This window comes from Cottoperca gobio, chromosome 12 (assembly GCF_900634415.1).
Source record: "Cottoperca gobio chromosome 12, fCotGob3.1, whole genome shotgun sequence".
Classification (NCBI taxonomy): domain Eukaryota; kingdom Metazoa; phylum Chordata; class Actinopteri; order Perciformes; family Bovichtidae; genus Cottoperca; species Cottoperca gobio.
This window is the reverse complement of record NC_041366.1, coordinates 9,627,076-9,644,454: the sequence shown is the minus strand read 5'-3', so window position 1 is coordinate 9,644,454 and position 17,379 is coordinate 9,627,076. Positions and strand designations below refer to the sequence as shown.

Below are 17,379 nucleotides of genomic sequence, written 5' to 3'. Positions count from 1 at the left end.
TCAGCATATAGAGAACAAAGCTGCTTGCACTCGTTTTTACACTGAATGATAGATTCATTTTTTTATGCAGGTGAGCTTTTAGCACGATGTAAAGATTTTAATTGGGCCTGGAAAATGTCTGATGCCTAGATAAATTAACTTTCTAAACTGCAGCTGGGACCCATTTGACACTGCAGTGTGTGTCTGTCTCTCCATGTGCTTCATAAACACATGAATTTATCCACAACAAGCACTCCCTTCAATAAATTAGAAGAACATCATTTGTACAGGCAGACCTCCGTGATGCCATTAAATTGCACCTGTGCAAACAGCTCCATAGTAGGCCTGAGGGTTTGCAGTTACAGTTCAGGCAACAGCAGGTTAGTAGTAAGGACCTTTGACTTGGATGTTTACCAAAACGGTTCAAATGAGTGCTGGCAGAGATCCTGCAGCTTGGTTTGGCACTGGTGCATGCTGTTATATACTGCACATAAGGGAGAGGCCATTATTGTTTACAGTTTGTATAGTTGTAGACTAAGACACTGAAGAGATAGTAAAATGTGTTGAATTTATATATATTTTTATATATATATATATATATATATGTATATATATATATAGATATATATATATATGTATATATATATGTATATATGTATATATTATATATGTATATGTATATATGTATATATATATATATATATGTATATGGTATATATGTATCTATATATATATATAGGTATATATATATTATGTATATGTATATATGTATATATATATATGTAGTCTGTGTATATATTATATCTGATATATCTATATATATATATATATGTATATGTATATGGATATATAATCATATGTATATGTGTATTATATATAATATATATTTCTCTCTCTCCATCTCTCTATCATATCTACTATGTCTCGATCTCCTAATCTATTGTCTACTATATATCTCTTCTACTACTCTATATCTCTTTCTCATCCTATCTCTCTACTTCTCTATCTCTATCCTCCTCTCTATCTATATCTCTTCTCTCTCTCTCTATCTATCTATATATCTTTATCTACCATATATCTATCTTCTCTCATCTTCTCTCTATCTATATATATATATATCTTATCTATCTATCTCTCTATCTCTATCTCATACTCTCTATCTCTCCTCTCCTCCTATATCTCTATCTCTCTCTCTTATCCTCTCTCTCTTCTCTCTATACATCATATATCTATCTCTCTCTCTCTATATTTCTTCTCTATATCTCTTTTCTATCTCTCATCTCTATATCTCTCTCTCTCTCTGTCTCTCTCTCTCTCTCTATATCTCTTTCTCTATCTCTCTCTCTCTCTCTCTGTCTCTATATATCTCTCTCTCATGTTCTCGTCTCTTATCTCTCTCTCTTCTCTCTCTCATATCCTCTCTCTATTCTCTCTCTCTTGTCTCTCTCTCTTCTTCTCTCTCTCTCTCTCTCTATGATCTCTCTCTATCTGCTGTTCGCCTCTCTCTCTCTCTCATGTCTCTCTCTCTCTCTCTCTCTTCCTGTAGTCTTCGTTTTCATCCCCTTTCTCAATATCTCTCCTCTCTATCTGCCTCTTATGTCTTCTTCCTACTCTTTCTCTCCTTCTACTCTCTCATCCTCGTCTATCTCTTTTGCTGTCTCCTCTTCTCTCTACCTAGTACTTCTATACTCCTATCTCTGCTTCTCTCCTATCTGCTCTCTCTCTCTCTCTCTTCTCTCTCTTGTCTCTACTCTCTACTATCTCTATGCTCTCTCTCTCTGTATCTCTCTCTCATCTCTCCTAGTCTTCTCTATCTCTTCTCGTCTCTCTCTCTCCTGTCTATCTACTCTCTTATTCTCTTACTCTCTCTCTCTCTCTCTCGATAGATAGAAGAGAGAGATAGAGAAGAGATAGAGAGATAGAGAGAGAGAGATGGAGATTAGATATATAATATATATAGGATAAGGCTTTAGGATATGAGGATATAGAGGAGATATGATAGAGAAGAGAGATATACACACACACATACAGTTATATATAGATCTAAGATGGTTATGATCTATATATAGGAGATAGATATAGCGAGATAGATAGATTAGACAGAGATAGAGATAGATATATATATATCTATATATATTATATATATATATATATATATATATTATATATATATATATAATATCCTAAAGCACAACGGTGATCCTTGTGAAAAACAGCAAAACAACCTTTTGAGATTTCCCATTAAGTTTAATTAAGTATATATTTTGTATCATGGATGCATTATTTCTAAATGTCCTAACCATAAAAGGTAATAACAGGACCATGAAAACATATGGTAATGTTGCATCACAATTTACCAGGGAACTAGGAACATTTGGGTAATTTTAACATCGATAAAGGATTATTTTAAAAGCAAATGTATTTACTCCACATGTAAAGTGACATAAGAATAAGAAATTAATTCAGACATAAGTAGGCCTATTATATAGCCTATATAGTTTCTTGGAAAGGGGGATTTTTACATTTGTTATATAATTGAATAGAGAATTAATTTTTTTGTGCATTCCACGAGGTTTTTTAGTTTTGCAAAGCAACATCAATTTATATATTGGCCAATTTTGTTATGACAATGATGATATTGTGAGGGGAAAGAATAGCCTTATTGACCCGAGTTTTATTATTGGTCGCAGTGTTAAGTTAAGCGTAGCCATAGCGCCACCCTCGGGCAAACTACACCTAACTTTTCTCATCATACTTGACCCACTTCTACATGTAGGCAACAGTAACTTTCTAACACAGCAACACATTAACATCTTAATTTGTTATTTAATGAAGGAATGTTTCACTAGTGCTACCTGCTTCGTGTAGCTTTAGCTTAAACGCAGGTGGTGGAGGTTCTTTGTTTGCTCGTTTTGACGGTTACGCGCCTGTGTGCTCGCGCTCTTTATTACAAAGGTGCGCTCAGCCCACAGGAGAACACACTGCAGGTAGAGGTCGAGCCTTAATGCGAATAGCGAAAGTAACAGAAATATCGAGAATATCTTACTGTTCTTTGTCGTTATGATAATGCGGGTCGCGTGACGGCTGTAAGTATTTACACCAAGTATTTAACAAGAGTTTTAAGAGTTAAAAGACTGGACTTTGTATTAGCAGGAACAATGGCTAATACATCCAGCTAGTGTTGTTTATCACAGCAGCGTATTAAAGCGGGTTTTAGTAGTTCATATAAATGTAGCATATGCTAACAACGTTCAATGGACTGTCTATTCGGAGCAACAGGTTTCCATTTTTAAGCCGCCTAATGCATTCCCTCTTTTTGAACAGCAGCAATAGCAACAGGATGATATGACAGATAACGTTACATCTGAAAGCACAGTCAACATGGAGGATTTTTTCAAAACGGTAAACTGCACCTTGTGTATGTTGTTCACTTGACATATCCAGTTGCCCAATGTAAATAGTTTGTGTGTGTCTGTGTGTGTGTCTGTGTGTGTGTGTGTGTGTGTGTAGGTGGAGGAGGTGAAAAGTCTCATTGAAAAAATCTCCTGTCAAGCTAAAGAGGTGGAAAGAAGACATGGCGCCATCCTTTCCACTCAAAACCGAGATGAGGGTAAGTAGGTACAAAGCACCACCATCATAGGTCGTGCTGGAGCTGTCCTCATGAGCTAAACAAGTTTTCAAATTATAGAGAAGTAGAAATGTGATGCCTTCACTGTTGTGCAGAAGCTCTCAGCTCTATCCCTTCCTGCAGGGTGCACAACATTGAAAAGACAAGCAGAGCAACAGAAACAAAAAGGGCTAAACAGCCTTTGACAAACACATTGTTTGTAGAGGAGGTAACCCACTAAATGATATGTAAATAGAAAAAGATCAATTACATTTGATATAGAACTGCATTATGTTTAGGCAATTTAGGGCATCAATATACCTTCATAATCTGCATACATACATTATGCTCCTTCACAATGATAATAACATTGTTACATCAACAACAACACAGACAGTAAATGGAGATTAAACCATATCCTATGTTTGATTTGTTAAATGTTATTCTAAATGAGGCGGTCTGGCATCTTTTTGAAATAAAATGATACAGGAGGTATTGTCAAAGCTGCCATTATCAGAATATATAAAACGTATATAATGCATATAAAACCCTGAAAGAGTCATCTTTGACGATAACATTTTGAAGTTAGGGGATCACCAAAGTTACAGCATGTAATGAGCCACATTAAATGCTGGAATTATTCCTGCTATGAAGTGAACTATTGACGTTCTTAGGAAGAAAGAACGAGCTGGAGCTGCTGAACAATGAGACCAAGAAGAACGCCAATTTGGTTCGAGCCAAGTTGAAATGTAGGTGGAGACACATTTTTTTATTCTTGCAAAATGTGCTTTTGTATAGTAGATATTGATTTGGCTATTACTATAATTGGTGCAATTTTTCAGTGTACAAAATTATCATCATTTTGCGGCTGTGTACCGTCATTGTTTGAGACGATGAGAAGTGACTGCAGCACATCGAGCTTCCTGAAATTATGGAACGGCAGAGTTCATAACACAACATTTGACTTGCAAATGGTTAGAAAATGAAGTCCGTTCAGTGCTCCACCCTACTGGTCATCAGTGGACACACCGTCTCAGATTAACAAAACCTTGATTGTAGGAAGATGGAGAAGTTACAGAGATCTGTGTCAGACAATCTGTAATTTAACCAGATGCCTGCACAGAGTTATGAATAGTGTGTTCAAGTTTAAATTTAAGTTTTGCATTTGTTCTGTGCTTATTGTCATATTAGATCTGTATTTTCTTTCAGTAATGCAGGAGAACTTACCTGTGGATGAGAACAGTAAAAGTGCCTCAGTAATTCAGCGTATTCAGAAGAACCAGGTCTGGCCAAACTTTGATTTCCTGTAATAAGCCAGGTGCATAAAGATGGCCAACCCTTAAGTTTATTAAAAAGAAACTTTAATCTTTATGCACCTGGGGGACAATAATCTGTGCGCAAGATTCATATTATTTAAATTATTCATTTTCCTTTCTGCTTCAATAATCTGATTTCTGTTGCCTCCCTCTCACCAGCACTCACACCTGACTCGGTGCTTTGCTGATGTCATGAGGGGCTTCCATAAGGCACAGATCTGCTTCAGGGAGAAATGCAAAGCACACATTCAGAGACAGCTGGAGATTGGTGAGTTGCCAAACACAAATTGAACCAAAACATGAACATGTATTCCTCCCCCCACTCTGCTCAGTGTTGTGTAAATGGACTTTATATCATAATCTTATCATGCCAGTACAGTTATTGTGGGTGTTTCTATACTAGTGTCTCCTCAGATAGTCAAAGATGGTTAGATGTTGGGGTGCTATTAATATTTATTTTTCTCTTCTACTATGAGTAAGAAGCTCAGTATGTAATTGTCATTATCTATCAAACTACTGTTTCCCCTCAGATTACACCTTTTTTAATAGAGGTAGATCACTTGGACCTGGTCATTTTTAAAGTACCTCGCAAGCCAAAAAAGTGTGGGCACCCCTGCTTTAAACTAACTAAAAGTATTTTTAACTCTCCAGTTTTGTCTCTATTTCAGTGGATCGAGTGACTACAGATGAAGAGTTGGAGGAGATGCTGCACCGAGACAATCTTGCCATCTTCATATCTGATGTTGGTGGTATTTCCTTCAGCTCCGGGGCCACATAAAATGGCTATGCAATAGTTTGTAACACCTTGTGTAGTTTTGTTTTTGTTGTTGATCAACTAGTGTACTTCACCTTTCACAGATCAATTCTGACGCTCGGATTTCAAGCCAGGCTCTGAGTGAGATTGAATCTCGTCATCAGGACATCATCTGCCTCGAGTCCAGCATCAAAGAGCTGCACGAGATATTTGCTGACACTGCCATGCTGTTGGAGATTCAGGTAAGACGGCCGCCTCATTTGGAAAAGTTTAGTGACGACTGATATAAACGAATATACTAATGTCAAGGGAGCCACAACCTGACTGGTGTTAATTATGTTTTCCTTCTATCAGGGGGAGTTGATCAACAACATAGAAAAAAATGTGACCAGTGCTGCAGAGTATGTAGACGTCTCCAAAGCAGAAATTCATGAAGCAGTCATGTACAAAAACAACCGACACAAGATAGCATCGCTCCCAAACTTCTTAAAGTCTTTCAAGAGGAAAACCACTAGAACTGCTCCTGCTCAAAACACCTCAGGCCATGACTGAGCCGCTGAACCTGTTTGAACATCCAGCAAATGTCCTGATCGACATCAAAGCCTGAGCTTGATGGTACACACTTCATCTGATTTATGGTGCAGTGGCTGTGTTAACCTTTGGGTTAATGAGGAAGATGTTGTTTTTTATTTAAATAGTACATTTAAATTTGAACTGCTATGATGACGTCCTGCCAAATGAAGTGATGCTGTGGACAATCCTATCCAGCAGCTTCGGAGGTTACCTGTGAACTGTCAAAAGGACAAAAACCGCATATGACCTCAACAAATCAAACGTTTTACTTTCTTGTCAATCAATGTTTACAGACTCCCAATCCTGAGACTTAAGGTCTCTTCATCAATGGCAAACTTGCTAAATGTCCATTAAAGTACTAAAAAATCTATATATCAACCCAATAACTACCCCTAGCTACATGTTTAGATGTGCAAGCACTTCTGGATTGATTTGTTCAATTCACTCATTCACAGTTAGCCGGTGTTCCCCTAAGTGGTCAGCAGGTGGCATGACAACATTACACAGAACTGGATCATTTACCTTCCCTCTCTGCAGTCCTACTCTTTGTGTTTTTGTCTGATACTGTGTGGTTCACGAATACAATTGAATGTAATGTCATGTTGTGGAATACTCTGAAATATATGTCAACATATTTATACATATAAACATAGAAATATGTTATATGCAATGTCTTAGGATAAACTGTAAGACAATCCCAAAATAAACAAATATGGTGAATGCTACTGTACATCATTTGTTACTGGTGCTTTATTGTAACATGTGAATGAAATAAGGAAAAGGATTGATGTTACTACACATACTGTAATTCAACAAAGTGTGATGTACATAAAATGTAGTTGGGTCTAAAAGTCCCCCTAACCCTGTCACACAAAAGCCCTCCTTTTTAAAGTACAAAGAAATCAGTACAACAGCGATCCAACATCTCAATAGTGGTTCCAACTGGTGACAGCAAAGGTCATTGCATATGATTTATATCATTTTCATATTCATTCAACCATTCAGAGATCCTTTGTGTCCTGTAGATGGTCATTATCCTGAAACAGAACTCTCTTAAAATGTTTCATCAGAGTAAAGGTAATCACTCAATGCCAGGAAACGCTCCTTGTATTGAAGCATAAAGTTACTTCAGGTGATTCCCTTTCATTTGTCACTAACTAGGTTACGTATGATTGGTTATTGCTTGAAATTATTATTCGCCTATGGGCTTCTCAGTTTGATCTGACAGTAGGGGAAGACAGGCATAGCTTTTAGACAAACTGCATCATGGGAATGCCGCCAGGATGCACCCGTTGACTTTCTCTCTCTCTTTCCCCTCCCCCTCCCCCCGCTGGATAACATTTCACTGCACTTTGCTGAAATGATTGATTTCCAAATTGAAACTGAAGAGGAATAATAGACAAGGATGACAATGTATTTTCAAGAGAGGAAAAAATGCAACAGACACACCCCTACATAAAAACATGGTTTCTTTATTGTTTGGGTGGTGAAGCCTTCAACATCGGGCCGCAATTTAAAAGAGCTGAGTAATGTGTGGCTGCATAAAACGTGGGGCCCAGGCTGTCTGCATTGATTGACGGGTCATCACTCAAATGGCCCGTCTCCAAAAGAACCAGTAAACATTTCCCCAGTTGGAATGGACTACAAGGATGGACAAATGAGGAAATGTTTAAGGACAAAAGTCTTTTTTTCTGCCTCCTCACAGAGCCTCTGGGGCAGACTTATTTCTTGGCTTTGCCCTGGGCGGCCACGGCCTCCATGGCCTTCTTTACGGTTTCCTCATCACCCAGGAAAGCCATGGGCTTAATAGGCTTCAGGTTTGCGTCCAGCTCGTACACAATAGGGATTCCTGTGGGCAGGTTCAGCTCCATGATGGCTGCATCGGACATACCTGGGTAGACATGCAGAGCAGCAGACAGAACAGAGGGAATGTAATTGATACAATAAGAAGCTGTCTGGGGGCCAGCTAGGCAGACAGGAAGGACACTTGTACATAATACAAGTAATCAGCAGTGCAGGTTGTCTTTATATCTGATTGCATTTTCAGTTATTTTAAATGTACAGCAACCTGTAACTAAGAACTTGATCTACTTCTTTCTCTCGTCCTTGACACCTTCCACTCCTATCTGACATTTACTTTCTTATCCCATGTCAGGCCACTGCTTGAAAAAGTTCAACCTTTCTACATAAAGGTCGTGACTGTAATGGGAACCAAGCTCACCCTCACCCTCTCCCCTGTCCCTGAGCTGAGTCCCCGCATTCTATTTTTATAACTCTGTAATCTACAACTGTGTGTGTGTGTGCGTGTGTGTGTGTGTGTGTGTGTGTGTGTGTGTGTGTGTGTGTGTCTGTGTGTCTGTGTGTTTGAAAAGACAAGTGTCTGATTATTTAGGCATTGGCCTTGTATACAAATGCAGTGAAATCTATTTTCAAACTAAAATATTCGGTTCATTTGCGATTGCCATTTTGTGGTGTCAACATGTCAAATGTCAACATTTACGTTTCACTGTAACACTTTCTTCTTCTCTGTTAGCTTTGTCTACATACAAACTGTAATGCTCACCCTCCAAGTGCTTGACGATGCCACGGAGGCTGTTGCCGTGGGCAGCGATGATAACGTTCTTTCCAGCCTTGATTTCAGGTGCGATGACGTCGTTCCAGAAAGGCAGGGCGCGGGCGATGGTGTCCTTTAGGGACTCGCATGTGGGGAGCTCACCGGCCTTCAAGTTCTTGTAGCGCCGGGACTGGAGGTAGTAAAAAGAGTAGAAGGTAGTTTACTCCCACAATAACTGACAGAAGTTACATAACTGAGTAAATAATACTAATGTATTGCTTGTTCTTCTCCCTTCCTTTCAATTGTCTCACCTCACTGATGATTTTATTGTAAGCGTGGTCCTTGTCCATGGGTGGAGGTGGGGTGTCAAAGGAGCGGCGCCAGATCTTCACCTGCTCCTCACCGTGCTTTTCCGCTGTCTCGGCCTTGTTGAGACCAGTGAGGCCTCCGTAGTGACGCTCATTCAGACGCCAGGTACGAATCACGGGCAGCCACATCTGGTCCGTGCCTTCCATGATGGTCCACAGGGTCTTGACGGCGCGTTTCAGCACAGAGGTGTAGCACACATCGAACTTGAGGCCTGCCTCCTTGATAGCCAGGGCTCCACGCTTGGCCTCCTCCATGCCCTTCTCACTGAGGTCAGCGTCGAACCAGCCGCAGAAGCGGTTCTCTTGGTTCCAGGCGCTCTCACCATGGCGGACAATAACCAAACGATGTGCGGCAGCCATGTTTACAGTGCGTCTCCTGAGTTTAACTCAAACAGTCCCCTCAGCCCTTCAAAGTTGTTCACACACACAAACACACTGTCTGACCAACAGTGAGCCCAAGCCAACATACCACACTCTTTTTATAGCAGCCTGGATAGTGACAGTGCACAGCAGACAGCCCTCCTTATCTTTCCCACCTGTGAGAGGCAGTCATGCTCTGATGAACATACATGCTTAGCCAATAGGAGCAGACCTTTGCTGGGCTAGTGGGACATGTGGTGTCTGGGAAGGCCAGAGGTCAGATATTAAGCCAAAATAGCAACATGACTTTTAAACTGAGATCTGTGGAACAAAAGTGTAAAGATCAGAGTTGGCTGCAGAGAGGCCTGAGAGAGAAACTGCAGCTCATTACACTGAGAAGAGTTTATATGTTTAGTAAATATTACATTTGTTCGCAGGGCATTCACTGTGTGTATAACGATGGCAATGAGGCTCTTACAGGTCCAGTCAGTTTCAACACTGTGTAAGGGGGCCATTCATGGTCAACATGTTGAAGTAACAGCTGCATACAGTATGCACTCATGTGCTTTTTCTTACTGTACATGTATCTACCAGCAAAACAAACGCTGTAACTAACTGACAGCTGCAGATACCTTTGCTACTGCTCTTACTACTATGAATACTTACTGTAAAAAAAACAAAAACAGTGACAAGTTTGTCAGTTTATAAAGCCTCTCTAAAGATCTTGAACTACATCCTGACTCATCTTAAGGGCTTAACCTGGTCCATCCTGAAAAATCATTAAGCCTCTGTTAAATCTTAAACAGGCAGAGCAAAAAGTGTTATTACTGTCCATCACCTCTAGGAGTTGCTCTAGTGTTATTTCTACATGCAACAGGTCACACTGACTGAGAAAGCCTGGCATTTTATCTCAAAGAAGTTACATTTTAGTATGACACTGTTAGATGTACATTAATACCACGTTATAAGTTGTGGCAGCATGGGACTGTAAAGTAAAAGATGAAAGTGTTGCCTGGAAAGTGCCCTGACCCGGTATCACCACTGCATAGTTTTATTATTAATGATACAAGTTATTCTGAGTCTGGAGTTGAGAAGTGTCAAGTGTTCCACCGTCCTGGAAATATTGTATGCCACTGAGACAAATAATTGAAGCCAAAACTTTCTGCAGTATCCTTCATGAAATGTAATGTTAAGAGGACAGAGATAAAAAGGCTGATAAAGTGTGGAAACTAAGCCACAGAACCAACGCTGTCAGGCAAAGTCAATATCTCCTGCCATCCCCAATCAAATTAAAATCCATATATATATAAATAAATAAAAAGATAGTCCAAAAATATGATATTAATGGAATTCCAGGCGTAACGCCAGCCTGCATCATGTGATCATGATAATGGGTTAGGTTACAGTGTTGTATAAAGTAGGAGCTAACAAGGATGATGTTGCAGAATAATCTGGATATGCCTCTTCATGGCCGGGTCTCTCTGGTTCTGTGGTGAATTGACGTTAAGAAAATGTACATGATAACAGTTTTCAATGCCAAAATAATGGAGAATTAACACCTAGCTCTGCTGCTAAGTTTGGTTATATGGCACATTTACTGTTCAACGCCTGTAGGCAACCACTTTCAGGGGGGGAAAAGGGCTGATAAAGCAGTTATAAACTACCTGTCGAAAGCAAACCGCTGACTGATAAAGTTACGGAGGCTGTTGAACATACTACAGTCAAACATCTAGCAGCTAAAGAGCCGTATATTTTCTTTAGGAGTCGTGGAGAACAGAGGATAAAAAGAGGAATATTTGACTTGTATTCATCAGATGCCCATCAATAAGTCACCATATGATCTCACTCAGTCAAACTAAAGAATCAGACTTTGGGTTCTCAGTAGGCCCAATCGTCATGTTACATTGAGTTTGGGTGCATTGTATCCAGCTGATGTACTTTCTTTCCTTTAAAACCTGTAAACCTGTGTAGGTTAAGTACTGGATGTGAAGGCAAGCAATGAAACTGCTCATCTATAATGTGTGTACAGTAGGCTATATATTTAAAGTGTTTATTTTGTTGCCTGGCTGAAAGTTGTGTTTCGGTAAATGATCAAGCAGGCAATATTATTTATGGTGGTGGCTGTGTATGTGTCAGCTTTTTTACTCAATGTGCACCTAGTGGCTGAAAGGGAAATAATAATGTGCTTTTAAAGTGGAGATAAATACTATACCTGTTTAAATGGACTATTCTCATTACTATGTGCCAATACCAGTGAATCAATAATTCTCTACATCGCACAGTTTAGATTAATATTGTAAGTGCCATCATTTAACAGTAAAATGGCACTTCTTAATATCAAACTATTTCTTTATTTTTCACTCTTCCCATATTAACTATTTTTATTACTTATTTTTCAATGTGTGTATTATTACTACTACTGTTATTGTTTATTTCTTACTATTCTGTTGTTTTCCTCTTCCCTTCCCACAATCATACACATTAACACTCGGTAAATATAATAATTTAAGTCACAGTGACTGAAATATGTTAATATTTAATATTAGACTTTAGTGTTACTTTGTCGTTTTTTGATTTGTTATGTTTTCTTCTTTTTTTTCTCGTTTCTATCATTGTTGTATTGTAAATCACAATTTCTTTGTTTTTTCAAAAAATGTAAAAGGTTTTTAAATGGCACTTAGTGTTATGTTGTTCTATGGGTAGCCTTGACCTATCTATGTTAAGACATGCAAGAGGAGCTGCACGTACATGACGGCAAGAGAACAAGTGTTAGTTGCATATTGAGATTAGAAGGAATATGGATGTTGCTGTTTTAACAGTTGTGTGATTCTGTCATCAGTTTAGTCTTGATGCCTAAGAATTTAATATGTTATAATTTGATATCTAGACTAAGGCTGAACTTTTATGGTAATTAGCTTCACAGGGAGAAAAAAGCAATAACCTAGAAATTTGCTTAATATGTGAGTTAACTTGTTCAGGAAGACACGTTAATGGTCTACTTTTCTCTCTTTCATTGCCCCGAGTGCTCGAAGCATCTTGCTTGCCAAAAAATCACACCGGTGCAGATTGTTAGACTGCTGTTAGGGTGGGAAAGAGTGTACACAGGGGAGTTTGTGTGATCACAACTGTTACGATGACTCAGCCTGCAGCAGAGTGCATGCAGCTCCCACTGAAGTCCCCACACACACACACACACACACACACACTTCTGTTTGGGCACAGCACCGTCTGTAAGTTCTGGGGGCCTTTGCTGCAAAGGCAAATTACTGGAGCATTCACATTATGGATCATGCACACAAAAACACACTACACAGATATTGCTGCAAAGCACTGCAATATACTTTATGCATGGAGCTCGAAAGAAGGAGTAATTTTCCAGCATACACTTTCACTGAGCCACTGCACGCACACGCACATACACACACACACACACACACACACACACACACACACACACACACACACACACACGCACGAAAAGGAAATGCATGTCAGCAGATGGGTGTAATTGACCTGCCAGGGTATCTGTGCTGCAGAAAAGAGGGACTGTTTGTGACTTGACAAAACTCAAAGAAGACTTCTTTCAAATAATAAAGAATATCTCTCAAATGTTTATCACAATATTATATACCTTAGTTATTGTATATTTTGCATGTCTTGTGACACTGGCGCAGACAACTCAATATTTCTATTACATTTAAGTTTTTGATTCATGCAATACTAATAATTATCACACAAACAGATTCAAGACATGTTTGTTTATGCCTGATTTAGTGAACTCAGATAATATATGCTGTTACCTTTCAATAAGTATCTTTTGCAAAAACACAAGAACAAAGCTGAGAAGTTATAGCAAATATTATCAAGGAAAAACCAGACATAATACTATGTCTTAATTCTCTCTTATTGATGGACAAAGAAATTTAAAAATATTTGAATATTTCTTAGGTTTGATGCCTGCTATATATTGTCTATAGTGTCTTCAACATGCGTGTGTGATTTTATCATTGCAGGTCGTGGCTGTAGTTCTGCTCTCCACCAGAAGGAGAGATGCTGTGTCACGGTAGTTAAATAAATAAGGAACCCCCCCCCTCTCTCTCTCTCTCCTCCTGCAGTGAGGACAGCACAACAAGTATGTTGTTGCCATGTTTTTCCTCTATATAGTAAATGGAATTCCTAACAAAGTATATCATATATATATATATATTATTTACAGTATTGCTGTCCTCAAAGTCCCGGTTCAGGTTCATTCTCATGATGAAAATGGAGATGTAGTCTATTACTTGTTTTGTATGCACTTGTGCTTTTGTTGCACTGTGAAGCACACTGTGAATAATCAGTCTTATTAGAAGTTATTTTATTTAGAAACTTAGTATTACAGTTATGACAAGACGAACAAAGAAATGCTTATAACATGTCATTTTGCGACCTCTTCCCTCCTGTCTTTTCTTCTCTCTATCTTTAACTCATTTCCCTCCTACGCTTACTCCCATGGATCCTCTCTGTCTCATTTCTTGCCGTTGCAGTGTAAGCCTATCGAGCCTGCATTGTCAGAGTTTGGGGAAAGCGCTTGCGTCAGAGCTCACCGTCCTGCTATAAAAGCACCGGCTGCTGCAGCAGCAGGCAGTCAAGGCTTAAACCTGAGCCCTACATCCACCTCCACACACACACACACTCACACATACACAAAGAGGAGAGGGAGAGCAGCCTGTCCTTCCATCACTCCGCCATGAGTAGCATCGGATATGACCCCTACTATTCCGCCTCGCCATACAGGCGCTGGTATGCCGAGGCTCCCCCTCGTGTCGCTGTGACCAGAGGGAGGACTCATTCCATCTACTCCTCCCATGCTTCCCCGCAGTCCTCCTCCCGTCTGCAGTACTCCTCTCCCGGCCGAGTGCTGCTCTCCTCCTCCTCACAAGCCTCTTCCGTGGAACTGGAACTCAGCCAGGCCGCCCAGATCAGCTCTGAATTCCGCACCGTACGCACCCAAGAGCGTAGCCAGCTGCAGGACCTCAACGACCGCTTTGCCGGCTTTATTGAGAGAGTGCGGGAGCTGGAGCAGCAGAACCGTGCTTTGGAGGCAGAGCTGGTGCTGCTGAGGCAGAGGTACAACGAGCCATCTCGCCTGAGGGCGCTGTATGAGCAAGAGGCCCGGTCCCTGAGGGCTGCCGTGGATGAGGCCAGGGCGGAACAACAAGCCGTCCTGGGACAGCGAGAGCGGCTGGAGCAAACCCTGAGCGCTCTGCAGGGTCGATATGAGGAGGAGGTGATGGCTCGCGAAGAGGCCGAGGGCAGGCTGATGGAAGCCCGTCGTGAGGCCGACCAGGCCGCCTTAGCTAAGGCCGAGCTGGAGAAGCGAATCGAAACTCTGCTGGACGAGCTGGCCTTCCTCAAGAGGATTCATGAAGGCGAGGTGGTTGAGCTCCAGGCCCAAGTTCAGCTGGGTGTCCAGGTATCAGTAGAGTCTGAGGCCACAGCTCCGGACCTCTCTGGAGCTCTCAGGGACATCCGGTCCCAGTATGAAAGGCTGGCAGCGAGAAACATGCATGCAGCAGAGGAGTGGTTCAGAGGCAAGGTGGGCTCCATGACTGAAACCGTGGCCCAGCACAGCGACGCCGTGAGAAGCTCCAAGGACGAAGCGGGAGAGTACCGACGCCAGCTCCAGGCTCGCCTGCTGGAGATCGACGCATGCAGAGGCCTCAACGAATCCCTGGAGAAACAGCTGCACGACATGGAGGACAAGCAGAGCGCTGAGATTGATGCTATGCACGTCAGTAGGGGTTCTAGTTGTTTTCTATCTTGATGTGTTATTAATTATTCAGATCTTTTGATTTTGAGGGTTAATAATTTTTTAGAGTTTTACTTAAGGGTTTCACTTCATGTCCTTTTGTCTTGACTTCTATTTAGGACACCATTGCAGAATTGGAGAGTGAGCAGAGGGGCACCAAACAGGAAATGGCACGCTACCTGAAAGAGTACCAGGACCTTCTGAACGTCAAGATGGCTCTGGACATCGAGATTGCTGCATACAGGTGAGAGGCAACAACAGTGAGGCTGAGAAATCACACTGGATCATACTTCTGAAAAATGAAAAGAATCATTGACACCAAAGAGATCCTGTGAAAGGGTGTACAAATACTTAATTATAGGGGGGGCACAAGTTTGACATAGATTTAGAGGTTATTTACAAGGTCATTTAAGGTGAAAATAATTGTTAACTTTCAAGTAAAAGGGACCTGCATGACTGCTTTAGCAACAAAGCTATAGTATTGATCATGTTTCTTTTATGTGGATCAGTTTGCAAAGTTTATATATAAATGTCAGAAAATACTTTTATTTTGGTAAACACATTCTGGGATCAGCCCTAATCAGAGATTGGTAAGGGTAATGTTTACTTTCATATCATTATATATATATATATTAAACAAATGGCCACTAAATGAGTTCTCATCACCAGTCTTTTAACCAACCTCTACAGGAAGCTGCTGGAAGGGGAGGAGTCTCGCTTCAGTGTGGGAGTGTCTGGGGGTGTGTCCTCTCTGTACAGCCACAGTTTCTCAGCACCATCCTTCGCCCGGCCTATCCTCTCCAGCATGAGCTCTGGCACCTCCTACATGATGACATCACGCCTGCTCAGCTCCAGCCTCAGCACCAGTGAGGGGATAATGTCTGCAAGCCGCGCCCATCAAGCAGAGGCCAGCCCACCTGGGGAAGAGGAGGAGGAGGACGCGGCGGAGGTAAACAAGGAAGAGGAGCAGGAGGAAGAGGAGAACGAAGAAGAGGGAGGAGAGGAGACAGAGGAGAAAAAAGAGGAAGAGGAGAAAGAGGATGCTGAAGAAGGAGAGGAGGGAGAGAAAGAGAAAGAAGATGAAGAAGAGGCTAAGGGAGATGAAGATGCTAAGGAGGGAGAAGAGGGTTAGTCCATTGTTTTTGATTATATTCTGTAATTGCTCAACCTGAATTATTAAATTAATAAATAATAATACCATTCTCATCTTGATACAGGTGGTGATGAGAAGGAGCAAATGGAAGAGGTGACAGAGGCCTCTGAAGATGATGGGGAGAAGGGTGACAAAGGAGAAGGAGAGAAGACCGAGGTTAAAGAGGAAGCACAAGAGGAAGTGAAAACAGAGGGAGATGACAAAGATGATGATGCAAAAGAAGAAGAAAAAGAGGAGAAGGAAGAGGAGAAAAAAAGTGAAGAGAAAGAAGATAAAGTGGATGCCAAGAAAGACGACAAAGCCGACGACAAAGACGACAAAGCCGCTCCGAAAACAGATGACAAAGCTGACGCCAAAAAGGAGAAAGAGGAAGGAAAAGCAGTCAAACCTGAAGCTGCCGAAGAAAAGAGCACAAAGGGTAAAAAGTAAGCCAGAAACCTCAGCAAACCTAGACTGTCCTTTAGCTCAATAACCAGCATCTACGCTAACCTCTTCAATCTGCTTGTTAACATGGTGCTCAATAAAACATGCCATTTACAGCAACAAATCAAGGTTAACTGCTTGCCAAAGTATTGCCAGAGTATTCCATAAAGATCTGGTTGCACACTTCCTGATAAGTGTAATATGTGTAATTGCTGAATACAAAAGTGAGCGTGTGAGTTTCTGGTGGTTAAATAAACACCTCTTAAAGCCATGTGTGTCATTGATTTTGAGCTTGATAAAGTCCTGATGTAACTTTTAACACGTGTAAAGTAGATGAAGAACACAGATTAACAGTGTAAGTATCTGTAAACACTGTTGTTCTGAAATAACTAGTAGTTGTAGAGAAATTTGAGTTATGTGTTACTAATTACATATTTCCAGTCATTCAGACGATTAGAAACAGTGACTCGTTATATCCTGTCAGTATTTACTGTGTCAGCC

At 40.7% G+C, this 17,379-nt stretch overlaps 3 protein-coding genes across 9 annotated transcripts; 2 read left to right on the top strand and 1 right to left on the bottom strand.

The window, feature by feature from the left end:
• The first annotated feature begins 227 nt into the window (after positions 1-227).
• On the top strand, positions 228-6,959 carry LOC115016907 (syntaxin-2-like). Of its 7 annotated transcripts, none has more exons than XM_029444998.1 (9): positions 228-359; positions 3,307-3,381; positions 3,490-3,589; positions 4,261-4,335; positions 4,796-4,869; positions 5,062-5,170; positions 5,571-5,644; positions 5,761-5,898; positions 6,011-6,959. In XM_029444998.1, the coding sequence occupies exons 2-9, from the start codon at positions 3,325-3,327 to the stop codon at positions 6,206-6,208; spliced, it is 825 nt and encodes a 274-aa protein (XP_029300858.1). In that variant the 5' UTR covers positions 228-359; positions 3,307-3,324; the 3' UTR covers positions 6,209-6,959. The 7 variants fall into 7 exon arrangements, with proteins under 7 accessions (XP_029300858.1, XP_029300860.1, XP_029300863.1 ...); XM_029445000.1 differs by having other exon boundaries at positions 3,304-3,381; XM_029445002.1 differs by lacking the exon at positions 228-359 and adding an exon at positions 2,730-2,751.
• A 722-nt stretch (positions 6,960-7,681) lies between these two features.
• Positions 7,682-9,614, bottom strand: pgam2 (phosphoglycerate mutase 2 (muscle)). Its single transcript, XM_029445004.1, has 3 exons — positions 9,095-9,614; positions 8,793-8,973; positions 7,682-8,120 (listed from the first exon to the last, which is right to left on the bottom strand). The coding sequence occupies exons 1-3, from the start codon at positions 9,509-9,511 to the stop codon at positions 7,951-7,953; spliced, it is 768 nt and encodes a 255-aa protein (XP_029300864.1). The 5' UTR covers positions 9,512-9,614; the 3' UTR covers positions 7,682-7,950.
• A 4,523-nt stretch (positions 9,615-14,137) lies between these two features.
• nefla (neurofilament light chain a) lies at positions 14,138-17,149 on the top strand. Its single transcript, XM_029445508.1, has 4 exons — positions 14,138-15,284; positions 15,422-15,546; positions 15,993-16,429; positions 16,520-17,149. The coding sequence occupies exons 1-4, from the start codon at positions 14,241-14,243 to the stop codon at positions 16,882-16,884; spliced, it is 1,971 nt and encodes a 656-aa protein (XP_029301368.1). The 5' UTR covers positions 14,138-14,240; the 3' UTR covers positions 16,885-17,149.
• The last annotated feature ends 230 nt before the right edge of the window (positions 17,150-17,379 follow it).